General features: G+C 39.0%; 1 protein-coding gene across 1 annotated transcript in view; it reads left to right on the forward strand.

The window, feature by feature from the left end:
- The first annotated feature begins 1,671 nt into the window (after nucleotides 1–1,671).
- The window catches only part of si:ch211-198m17.1 (mucin-2), a 29,911-nt gene continuing 18,405 nt past the window's right edge, over nucleotides 1,672–13,177 (forward strand). The window contains exon 1 of the mRNA XM_062050146.1: nucleotides 1,672–1,874. Within this exon, the coding sequence (XP_061906130.1) occupies nucleotides 1,823–1,874 (52 nt within the window). The 5' untranslated portion in view covers nucleotides 1,672–1,822. The remainder of the gene's footprint in view (nucleotides 1,875–13,177) is intronic.

Below are 13,177 nucleotides of genomic sequence, written 5' to 3' on the forward strand. Positions count from 1 at the left end.
TAACAGTAGGTCTGACGCCTTAAATTGACTCAGCTGCACCACCTGTTGTAGAGGGGGATTTAGGGGGGCTTTGAGTGCAAGTGTGTGGATGCATGGCGCAAGGTGGAATATTACTGGCAAAAGTTTTAACTTGAAGAAAATTGCTTTCATACTTGCAAATCGTATTTTTAATTGAAGGAAATTGTTTATATACTTGTAAATCAATTTTTTACTTGCAAACAAAATATTGTATACTTGCAAATCAATTTTGTACATGCAAAAAATGTTTATCGGTTCGCAGCCGAGTGTGATGCGACTGGGATGAGAATCAGCACCTCCAAGTCAGAGTCCATGGTTCTCACCCGGAAAAGGGTGGAGTGCCATCTCCGGGTTGCGGAGGAGACCCTGCCCCAAGTGGAGGAGTTCAAGTACCTCGGAGTCTTGTTCCCGAGTGAGGGAAGAGTGGACCGTGAGATTGACAGGCGGATCGGTGCGGCGTCTTCAGTAATGCGGACGCTATATCGATCCGTTGTGGTGAAGAAGAAGCTGAACCTCAATTTACCGGTCAATCTACGTTCCCATCCTCACCTATGGTCATGAGCTTTGGGTTATGACCGAAAAGGACAAGATCACGGGTACAAGCGGCCGAAATGAGTTTCCTCCGCTGGGTGGCGGGTCTCTCCCTTAGAGATAGGGTGAGAAGCTCTGTCATCCGGGGGGAGCTCAAAGTAAAGCCGCTGCTCCTCCACGTTGAGAGGAGCCAGATGAGGTGGTTCGGGCATCTGGTCAGGATGCCACCCAAACGCCTCCCTAGGGAGGTGTTTAGGGCACGTCCGACCGGTAGAAGGCCACGGGGAAGACCCAGGACACATTGGGAAGACTATGTCTCCCGGCTGGCCTTGGAACGCCTCGGGATCCCCCGGGAAGAGCTGGACGAAGTGGCTGGGGAGAGGGAAGTCTGGGCTTCCCTGCTTAGGCTGCTGCCCCCGCGACCCGACCTCGGATAAGCGGAAGAAGATGAATGGATGGATGAAAATGTTTATACTTGCAAATCTATTTTTTCCTTGCAAAAAATTGTTTTTATACTTGCGAAGTATTTTTTAAATTGTATTGTATACACATACACAAGAAAACATTGGTTTATTTTACACGTTGAACGTGAGTAAAAACATTTTAGTGTGTTTGTGGAGTTTCGGCAGTAATTTCACTGCATACAAATCCCATCTCTAGTACATTTTGTGTGATTATTTTGTTTGTACAAGTTGTACAACTTGGTTAAGATATTTTAGTGTGTTAATGAGTGAATAATTATTGATATGGTTAAATCCCCAGGTGTCCCTAATGTTGCGTCCAACAGAAGCTCCTAGCTCGCCGGCTAACGTTAGCTTGTGAGAGGGTCGCCTACCTCTGATTTATTGGTTGGTTTTGTTCTGAAACGGCTTTTCCTTGGCGGCGGTACGGCTTACTAGCCAGTGGCCTCCCTTCCCAGCAGCGCTGCGTGAGCCTGAGAGAAAGACAGAAAAAAAAACAATCGCTTAAAAATAGAACTTGATTGTACAGTAGCTGTTTTGTGTGCCTCCGCGCCATTTGGCAGTACCGGCCAAAGGGGGCGGGGCATGCCACTTGTTAATGATGATTGACAGTGGAGACGATCCAATGGGAGGCGAGCGAACAAAGCCTTTAATGCTGCGCGCATGAGTGGGAGAGAAGCACCTGTAACTGCCGTCCTGCCAGCAAGCAGCAAGTTCAAGCAGCCTCCACCCGGCCAGCGAACGCCCAGCACGGCCCAACAGGACCGTTACACGCCGGTACCGCTCACTCATCGTTTCCCAGAACCGGAACCATGTTTCTACACTGTCTGAGCAGCTTTATTTTGCTGTCTGTCGCCGCCAAGGGTGAGTAAAGTTAACTTTTTATGTCGACTAAAGCTCGCATATCTGTATTTCCCTAACATTTTACCGTTAGTTTATCATCACTTCATATAGTTTTAAACTCTTGCGGTTGTTTAGCTCTCCTTTCAAGTACAATATTTCATCCATAAACTAATCACAGTCTGTGTATTATTAAAGTAGTTCAAAGTGATAGGAATCTCCAAAGACTCTTTTAATATGCAACTACACTCCTGTTTAAGTACTTAATGTGCATAAAAATGTAACCCTTCAAATAATCTGTGACTAATGAGGATTAACAATCAGAATATTATACATACATAATATATATTGCATCATCCTAAAAGCCCATTCTAATATTTAATAAGTTTAACACATTTTAATACAAAATAAAATAGGTTTTATTACACACTAAAGTTTGCTCAGGACCTATTAAAATATCAAAATATAACATTGTATTTTTTAACTTTTGTAATGTTTTTAATCATTAGATTAATTTATGTTAATATTTTTTGTAATTGTAATAACGATCTTTTGTCTCTAATTTGGGAGAGATAACATAGTTCTGTGGTTTTAATATTTGACTGTAATATTATTTACTAGCTTCTTCTCGTATGTTTTGAACTTTGTTTGTTTGTTTTTATGTTTTACTGTACAAACATACATATATACATACTGCACATATACATTCACTGTACAAACATACATATACACATACTGTACATATAAAAGTACATATACTCATGCATATAATCACGTTTCATCAAACATATATTAACGTTGTTGCCCCAGGGGAAACTGGGTAACACATGGCACATTGACAAAGCTTAACCTATTGTTACTATAACAATCTAAAAGGTTAATATAGCTGGCTTCTCTTTCTTCCCCTCCACTTATCTGCTTTCTTTTCTATTTCAAGTTATCATTACATATATGTATTATTGCATTGGAACAATTGTATTCTTGATAATAGAGGTAAGTTATTGTTATTATTCATTATCAATAGTGCTATTTCTAATGGTATTTGTATTGCTCCATTTGTAGTGTAATAATGTACATTGTCATTTCTGTATTTATTTCACTAACTGCTTCTTTCCTATCACTTTAACTATCACATTTGTACATATCGTATTTGCTGATGTTGTTCTATTGTTGTTGTTGTTATTGTTGTGTTTGCTGTTGTTGTTTTTGTCTTTCTTGTCTTATCCCCCTATTGTCCCCACAATTTCCCCCCATCTTTCTTTTTGTTTTTATAGATCAATGTATAATACATGTTCTATATAATGTATTTGTATTGTTACAAGCATTTTTTCAGGTTGATTGTTCTTTTGCTTTTTAGTAAGTTGTTTCCATAGAAAAAAATCCTCATGAAAGTATTTTAAAAAATGTCCGTGTGCATCATCTACATCATTTTCACTGTACACAATGTCCTAACTTTGTTCTCAGATCATTCTTAAAAGCATTCATACTTTTCTCTGTATGTAGTCTTCGACCTGTCTTTTTGTCATCCTTGATCCTTTTCCTTGATCATAGTTCTGCTGTCTTGTATCGAAAGTTAAACATATTTCCTGTGTGATAACTTATCACATGTTTTTACCTCATATCACACTTAAGACAAACACACGCACAGTCAGAAATATCGTAATGTTACAGTGTAACCAGAAAAAGGACCAAAACTTATTTAGCTACATGAGAAGGCCATAAATACTGCCATTTGCATCCTAAAACTGGTGCCAAAAACTGGAATGTTAACTATTTCAGCGATGTTACGACAGAACATGAGACAAATCTGTTATTTTGGTACCCTGTATGACATTTTCCAATGAACTTGCATCGTACTGAAGTGTGCTACTTTGTGGACACAAAGGCCTGTACCACAGAAGCTAACTGTAGGGTGCCAAAATTGGTACAGAAGGTATTAGTACCCCCCTGTATGATATTAACCATGGAAAAAAAAGAAGCAAAAACTGGAATGTTAACTGTATTTCAGCGATGTTACAACAGAACATGAGACAAAAATCTGTTATTTTGGTACCCTGTACGACATTTTCCAATGAACTTGCATCGTACTGAAGTGTGCTACTTTGTGCACCCAAAGGCCTGTACCACCTCATCACAGAAGCTAACTGTAGGGTGCCAACATTGATACAGAAGGTATTAGTAACCTGTATGACATTAACGCATGGAAAAAAAAGCAAAAACTGGAATGTTAACTGTATGTCAGTGATGTTACAACAGAACATGAGACAAAAGTCTGTTATTTTGGTACCCTGTACGACATTTTCCAATTAACTTGCATCGTACTGAAGTGTGCTACTTTGTGGACACAAAGGCCTGTACCACCTCATCACAGAAGCTAACTGTAGGGTGCCAAAATTGGTACAGAAGGTATTAGTACCCTGTACGACATTAACACATGGAAAAACATGTACTGAAGTATGGAAACAGCTTACTGTACTTGTAGTTTTATGGATCACCAAAGAGTATTGAATTAATATCCACAAAAACTAATATTATTAATTAAATTGATAGTGTAATTGATCATGGTGACCCACCACGGCAAAATAAAAGCTGCCACACCTTAAAAATTATTTTTTTTTCACGTGAAAACAAATTAATATAATGTATAAATGGATGAATATAGTGTAATATGTTTGGGAGGTTCTTATTTATTAATGGCTGTTAAGTAGAGGAGACAAGGGCATCAGCTTGGAGCTATGTCGGCTTTATTTTTCGACTCACTTCCGTAAACAACCGTACGCAATGTACACGACACGTGTACGTACACATCGTGCACGTAATTTCCGGTCCTTTAAAAATCACTATTTCTTAGTAATCAAAGTATCTTCATATAACTTATAGCTTATTATTAGCGCATATAGATGTTATTGACGACAGTGATCCACTGAAAAGTCGTCCGAAACAGCGCTGCGAAACATAATGTTGAGCGATGACGTGAGCAATACGCATGCGATCGTCTGGAAAGGAGGCAGTATGTCTGCGATGTGGACGTATTTTAATATATTCGAGATATACCTGCAGACAGCTATCTACAAAATGTGTAATGTACAAATATTACAAGGACAGTGGCGACTTTTATTCGAGATATACCTGCAGACAGCTATCTACAAAATGTGTAATGTACAAATATTACAAGGACAGTGGCGACTTTTAAGGACAGATAATGAAGTTGGAGCAGTAGAGCTCACTGTTCGTCACTGACATCCAGCGACAGAAGTAAAGAGTCTCTAAACACGAGTAGAGCCTCCAATAACACCAGAAAAAGATGCTAGATTTGTTGCTAGTTGTTTTAAATAAATAAAAAGTCACTAAAAGAATTGGAAAAGTATCTCGAAACTCTGAATAGTACACTGTACAATAAGCAGCAACAATGTAAACATTGAGCAAAACAATACAATAAAAACTATGGTAATATTAATAAAACAGATTTATTTTTAAATGTAAGTATAACATTGTTTAGCCTTTTTAAAGAACATATAAGCAATATCATCACAAATGATGCATATATCAGTTGTTTTGGTGCCCTTATCTAGTATAAAACAAAAAACAAAGTAGTTTGTGTACCATACTTAAAATGTTGCTTATTGCCGTTATTGATATCAGTCAATTATTCTCAAATAGCGGGGGCATGGTGCGATGCCAAAGTGGGCATGTGTGAACATGCTTTATCAGTATCATACTTTCAACCCTGCTTCAAAAAGTTGTGCACTACAAAACTTGCTCATTGCATTTTTTTTGAAGGTTGATACATTGTGCTCATGAGTTAAAGAGGAACTGCACATTTTGGGAATTTTGCCTATCGTTCACAATCAATATGAAAGATATGACGATGGATGGATTTTTTTTTATAATGCATTCTAACTCGTAAATAAATGTAAATACAAGTCCGCTTACATTGGAGCCAATTGGGGGTCTTCTATCCCGCCCATAAAACCCAAAGAACAACCATCCAAAAACCGCTAATTATACTCCATTTACATTCCGTGATTTTAATATTAACCAAAGTATTAGTGATATTGTTATTATAAGCACTAACGCAGACAAACTATTTATTGCAGCGCCGTGATTACAAGCTTGTGTGCCTATATTTACATCGAGTGGTCTGCTGCTTCCTCGCTTCCCTACTCCCCCCTTACTTCGCAAGGATTATGAGTCATTTTTCATTTAAACGGGAATATATGAACATCCTAGCAATCGACATCCTAATGACAGAAGACCTTGTACAGTAAGTGACATTTTATCATGATGGCTCTCATAAAGTCTGCAGTGAGTAATCAGTGATAAAGAAAAAACAAAGAAAACGTGATGCTCATTTTAAATAAATGTGCTGCATATGCTTGAAATGATCAAAATAGGTAAATATAAAATGTTATTAGAAGTGTGCACACTTACATCATGTATATAAAACCCTAATGGAGGTATTTGAACGTTAGGCAGAAAAGAGCGGCTCCCTTAGGCATTGTAAGCGGACTTTTGATCAGATTTACTTAAGTTAGAATGCATTAAAAAATACATTCGTCGTCATGTCTTTCATGATTGTGAACGATAAGCAAAATTCTCCAAAAAGTGCAGTTCCCCTATAATGTTGCTGATCAATTAAAATGTCTTATTTATTGAGTTTAATTATTAAATTTTTACTACCAAATTATTCAAGTTGGTCAAAATTGTGTATAGTTTAAATAAGGATATTTTTATTTTATTTTAGGCAAATTAATGCACTTTAAATATTTTCTGTTACAGACAAAAAAAACAATGTTCATAAAGTTATTCGAACTTGTAAGTTGATATGTATTTCTTTATTTTATTTAATGTTAGTTAATAAGGACACAATGTTATGCAGAGGTGTACTTATAACAATTTTATAGACAAATTATACTATTTATAGTTGATGGCAGAGAGTGTGGAGGATTGTGGGGTCGAAATGTTTTCTTCTTCCCATGGGAGACGTACCAAAAAACAATTGAGAAGCACTGATATAAGTGTAGGGGCTATCATAACAGCAGGGTGCCAAAAATGGTACTGCTCTGATAGTTTGGTACTTTTACAATTAAAAGAACAAAAACACAAGCAGGTGACATTCCAACAGCACTGTATGCGTATTCTTGCGTTTCAAATGGTAAAACAATGTGAAGGTACCACTATAATGGAGTAAGTACTGAAACATTGATTGAGGTGCAGAAGGGTGCCAAAAAGTGGTACTGATCAGTTGTTTTGGTACCCTTCACAGCAATATGACATAGTGCTTGGTTAAAAATGGAGGGCTCATTATGTGCTGAAAGGCTCGGCCTCTTTGCAGCGTTTCCTGTCACAAGTGTGCTCATGGGCAGGAGTTCTGGACGGCCTTGGAGGCTTCAAGGCCCAAGCGTGACCGAGTACGTTTGAAGTGGCGCCACCGCTAGCTAGCCTTCTCTTAAAGCGCCATTGTGCCTTCTTCACTTCCAGTTCCGCTTCTTACTTCTACTCATGGCCTTCATGACTTCCTCCTGGCTACCTGACACGCCTCTTTGTATGCATCGTTGTCGTCGTTTACAGACGGCGTTCAGTATGACGCCACAGTCACGCCGCACTGGGGAAAACGCGTGCTGGCTGGACCGGCTTTAAATTGGATATGATATGTGCAGAGGTCGTGCGACTCAGCCATCTGTCGCTTTGAGAAAAGTCAAATAAGTGCTCGCTCACACACTCTGAAGAAGAGCGTAATATTGACAGATTTGTCATTCCTCCACATGGACAATACTTAGTTACAGAAGGCCAATGCAGGTGTACAACTGTAAAATTGGCATCTTTTGTTTTTTCCAGTATGAAGCAGTAGGTGGAATAAGTTTGGAAAGCCGAGTTCAGTCAAGTTGTTAGTGTTTGCACTGACTGAGTTAAAGGCAATACAAATACTGTGTTGTATAAACCATAAAATATGTCAAGCACTATTGTGACTAATCCACAGTTTTACCGCAATCAACTCGCAACCAAATGACATTTTCTACAAGCCGGTCGTCACAAGCAAGTTGGCATCAATTATACGCTGTCGGTAAATTAAAATAAGGCCGTATAAAAGTCACGTACACATGGTTGACTCAAAGTGTTGTAAGGTTGTGCGATTACAGATGATATGAATGATAGAGCTTTTAATACGATCGGCATATCGACATTATGCATGTTGACACATTCTTGCTGTGTCCCGCAAGTTTGACAGGGACAAGAGAACGACCGCATCCTCAACAAAATTTTGAGTCCTCACTAGCAAGCGAGCAGCTAACGTCCCTGTTCGGGGCAAGTCACTAATCCTTGCCTCCCTGTCAGCAAGTAAACTGTTTCTGTATTATCACTGGAGGACAAGGAATAGCTAAATATGCTACACTACATACCTTAGGACAGGGCTATTCAACTGAAGTGTTCGAGGGGCCACATTTCCAGAAAGCTAAGGACTGGTGTGCTGGACTACTCCTTTCACTAATATTCTCATTTTGAGGAACAGCATCTTCTGCAGTGAACATTTTGTTTTTGGTCTATTTATCTTGTCAGAATTCCACATAAAACAGCCCTATTATGCAAAGTACAAGTGTCCATTGCTGTTGTTACGGGTCTATATGAGGTTAAAATGTCAATGCAAGATCTACCATTGTCCACTCTATACACCAGAAACGCTACAGTGTTTTTAGGAATTTGTTAAAAAAATGTTAGATTTGTAAGATTTGAAGTGAATTTGGGGGCCGGTTCGGTGTCATTCCTGGGTTGGTTTTATGCCTGCGGGCTGCCAGTTGAATAGCTCTGCTTTAGGAAGATACATTAATACAATGTAATACAATGTATACAGGGGTGGGCAAATACCGACAGTAACAATACCAAATATGGTATCAGTATATGGTTAATACTACAGAAAATAAAAAACAAACAAAACAAAAAATAATTTTTGGTCCTTTTTGTCATGGTTTTCCAACCACAAAATAAGTCCCCGGGACCTGGACGCATGATGACTTTTAGTGCAAATACCAAAGGAATTAAATCAGAGCCAATTGTATTTTGCTTATGTTTAGTTATTTTGTATTACTGACTTTATTTTTGCTCAAAATGTTGTATATAATAATAGGGAGTAATGAAATAATTTGAATATTTAATGTATATTGGTACAACGTCATCCTGTGTTTTTGTCTGATTATACACTGAACAAAAATATAAACACAACTCTTTTGTTTTTGCTCCAATTTTTTATGACTTAAACTTAAATATCCAAAACCTTTTACTATATGCACAAAAGACCTATTTCTCTCCAATCTTGTTCACAAGATGTCTAGATCTGTGTTAGTGAGCACTTCTACTTTGCTAGATAATCCATCCCACTCTGAAATGTCACAAGTTTTGAGGGAGCATGCAGTTGGCATGCTGACTGCAGGAATGTCCATCAGAGCGGTTGCCAATGAATTGAATGTTCACTTCTCTGCCATAAGCCATCTCCAAAGGCGCTTCAGAGAATTTGGCAGTACATCCAACCGGCCTCACAACCGCAAACCTCGTGTAACCACACCAGCAGGTTCACCTCCATGATCGTCTTGAGATCAGCCACTTCGACAGCTGCTGCAACAATTGGTTTGCATAACCAAAGAATGTCTGCCCAAACTGTGAGAAACAGTCTCAGTAAGCTCATTTGCATGCCCGTCGTCCTCATCGGGGTCTCGACCTGACTGCAGTTCGTCTTCATAACCAACTTGAGCAGGCAAATGCTCACATTTGACGGCATCTGGCATGTTGGAGAGGTGTTCTCTTCACGGACGAATCTCGGTTTTCACTGTTCAGGGCAGATGGCAGACATGTGTGGCGTCATGTGGGAGAGCGCTTTGCTGATGTCAACGTTGTGAATCGAGTGGCCCATGGTGGGGCAGGGGTTATGGTATGGGCAGGAGTATGCTATGGACAACGAACGCAAGTGCATTGATGGCATTTTGAATGCACAGAGAAACCGTGAAGAGATCCTGAGGCCCATTGTTTTGCCATTTACCCGAGACCATCACCTCATGTTGCAGCATGACAATGCATGGCCCCATGTCGCAATGATCAGTACACAATTCCTGGCAGCTTAAAATATCCCAGTTGTTGCATGGCCAGCCTACTCACCGGACATGTCACCCATTGAACATGTTTGGGATGCTGTGGCGTATACAACAGCGTGTTTCAGTTCCTGCCAATATCTAGCAACTTCGCACAGCCATTTAAGAGGAGTGGACCAACATTCCACAATCAACAACCTGATCAACTCTATGCGAAGGAGATGTGTTGCACTTCGTGAGGCAAATAATAGTCAAACCAGATACCGACTGCTTTTCTGACCCCCCCAGAGGCCCAATAAAGCAAAACTCCGGATTTCAGAGTGGCCTTTTATTGTGGGCAGCCTAAGGCACACCAGTGTTTCCCACACATTCACTTATTTGTGGCGGCCCGCCACGAAAGAATTACGTCCGCCACAAATAATTATTATATATTTTTTTTTTTGTCCTGTCCAGCTTCTCAGGCAAATCATATAGTTGATGTAGATGCCCATATAGGCTCTTCAGATTTACTTTACAAAAGAGAAGTGTAGGATACTTCTCTTGTTGCCTTATTTGTATTTGACCACTACTGTTTTTTGTTTATTTGTTACTAACTGTGGCAGAACACCTCTGCCTCTGTTTCACTTTATGTTGCTGGTAAATAATATGGTTGTAGTAGTAGGCTAAAGTTAAATTATTTAGTATGCACTAATTAAAGGGGCAGAGCTTTAAGAGACATTTTAGCTTTTATATTTTATAAGATATATTTTTTGTAAGAACCACAATTAATAAATATATTTCAGTGAATAACTTATTGTTCAAATCTGTATATAAATATGTACATAAAGTGTTGTAATTATATTGTAAAATGGATGGATGGATGGATGGACGTTTAAAACAAAACTGTTATTATTGATTAGTAAGTATACCTTTTTTGAGCGTTTTTAGAGAAAATCATATAATTGTAGTAAATTATGCAAATTACTCGATGATGTCATGGTGACCACGCCCACAGCCACGCCCATGCCACTCCCCCCACCGCCACAGGTATCTTTGCAGTTTATGGGAAACACTGCACACCTGTGTAATATTCATGCTGTTTAATCAGCATCTTGGTATGCCACACCTGTGAGGTGGGATGGATTATCTTGGCAAAGAAGTGCTCACTAACACTGATTTGGACAGATTTGTGACCAATATTTGAGAGGAATAGGTATTTTGTGTATATAGTAAAAGTTTTAGATCTTTGAGTTCAACTCATGAAAAATGGAAGCAAAAACAAAAAAGTTGCGATTAAATATTTGTGTTCAGTATAATAGTAATCAAAACTGGAATCATTCAATGATCTTGGAACGTTGGGAGTATCAGTATCAGCATTGGTATGACCGATACTGCCCCTGTAACAATTTAGTATGGATCGATACCCACATTTGTTGTATCGCCCAGAACTAATGTAAAATATCCAAGCTATAGAAGAATAAGTGTTTATTACATTTTAACAAAAGTGTAGATAGAAATATGTTACAACACAAAGTAACCAAACATATAACTTAACCAAACACACTGTAAATTAGCAAGTAAATAAATAGTTTTGAGAAAACAATAGATATGGAATTTAACCCTAGAAAAACCTGAGAATAACTATTTTCTGCAGGTTTAGTGCTAGGAAGTTACAGCTATGCTCTAAAGGGTGAGCACGGCTAAGGTGGTGTGATATTACCGATCTTGGTGGGGCGAGCGCCTTGCATAATTTACAGACCACATTGGTCTTATTACGGTCCCTTTGGAAAAAAACAACAAAAATAGCCATACCGTCTAGGTGACTTTTCCTTTTTTGCTCGGTTACCAGAGAGCAAGTGCCGCTTTCTTCCGACGAAGATAAAAAATAAAAAACATTTTTTTATCAAACACATTTTCCATTGCCCTATTCCCTCGATTATTACAGGGGTTAGTTCCAGAACCCCCGTGGTAAGTGAATTTCTGCTAAGTATGGACACTATACTAATGTATTTAAAGTCTTTTCAAGCCCCCCAACACTTAAACACTTCTCATGCTGTAATTTTAACATGAAAACTTAAATGGGTACTCAAATATCAATGTACTCAACTTTAAAATCCACAATGAACTGAGATCGCAGTAAGTGAACCGTAAAGAGAACACTGTACATAAAACATAACAATACACAGTAAACACTCTCAAGTTGTACTTGCATTCTTGCCTTGCTGCGGCTGTCTTCTAAATGAAGACGTTTAGTCATGTGACTCTCTGCAGGACAACCGTTGACGAAAATGTTTGTGGTCGTCTGGCGCCAACCAGCATTTTATGAAGTGGCTTTGGGGAGTGGGGGTACACACCTTTTAAATGGCAGGATGGAGGACATGTTTGCTCTCAGACAGCAGGGTGTCCTTGGATCTTAGTTGCACATCTTAAGACATGTTACGTTACATTCATTGATGTATGCATAACACTTAAGTGTGAACACCTTTTTGTGTTCCCAATGCACATGGCAAAGTCCATCAAGCCATGCTTGGAGGTGTTTGGTGTGGAAGAACTAGAAGAAGTCCAATAGGACAAATTTCACCACACCGAGTGTCTCTGTGATGATCGTTGGGACTTTAACTTTAACTTAACATGGTCAACTGTGTTTTAGCTGTCATGGGTCCGCCACATGTGCGTTAATCATCATCACTGACTGCAGGAGTCGGCGTGACGCTGCCTCCAGCAGGATAAGGACTTAAGTGGCACATAAATAAAATTAAAATAAACAGCAGAAGGCACACAAGCGTAGATTTCACCGCAGTTATGTGTCGACTTCGCCATAGTGACAGATGCTGGTGTACCGCGTGGAGACAAAGGTAGACCTTGGGTGTCAAAGAGGCTGAAGGCCCAACCAAATGCATTGTGGGTAAAGCCGGACCTTCTGATCCGCATCCTCCTGAACGTGTGTGCAGGCGACCTTAGACCCAGTCATCCCTTTTGTGTCTGCAGGGGATAATCCTGCTGGAGGATAAGTCCTCAATGACAAGACAATCCACTCTTAATTATTACTTTAGCAAGGCAACCAAACACTGACTGACATCTACTTTGTTTTATTTATTTCATTATTTTAAAGAAGTTAATCATCTATTTCATGGCTGTCATCATAAGCATTAAAGAATATCTATATCAATCTTTGGCACAGTACATAAAAAAATACTCAAAACACAAATGTAATTTACATGTCTGTTTTTAAATGACTGTATATTATGTGTAGTACATGGAAGTAAGGGC

Source organism: Entelurus aequoreus, linkage group LG06 (genome assembly GCF_033978785.1).
Source record: "Entelurus aequoreus isolate RoL-2023_Sb linkage group LG06, RoL_Eaeq_v1.1, whole genome shotgun sequence".
Classification (NCBI taxonomy): Eukaryota; Metazoa; Chordata; class Actinopteri; order Syngnathiformes; family Syngnathidae; genus Entelurus; species Entelurus aequoreus.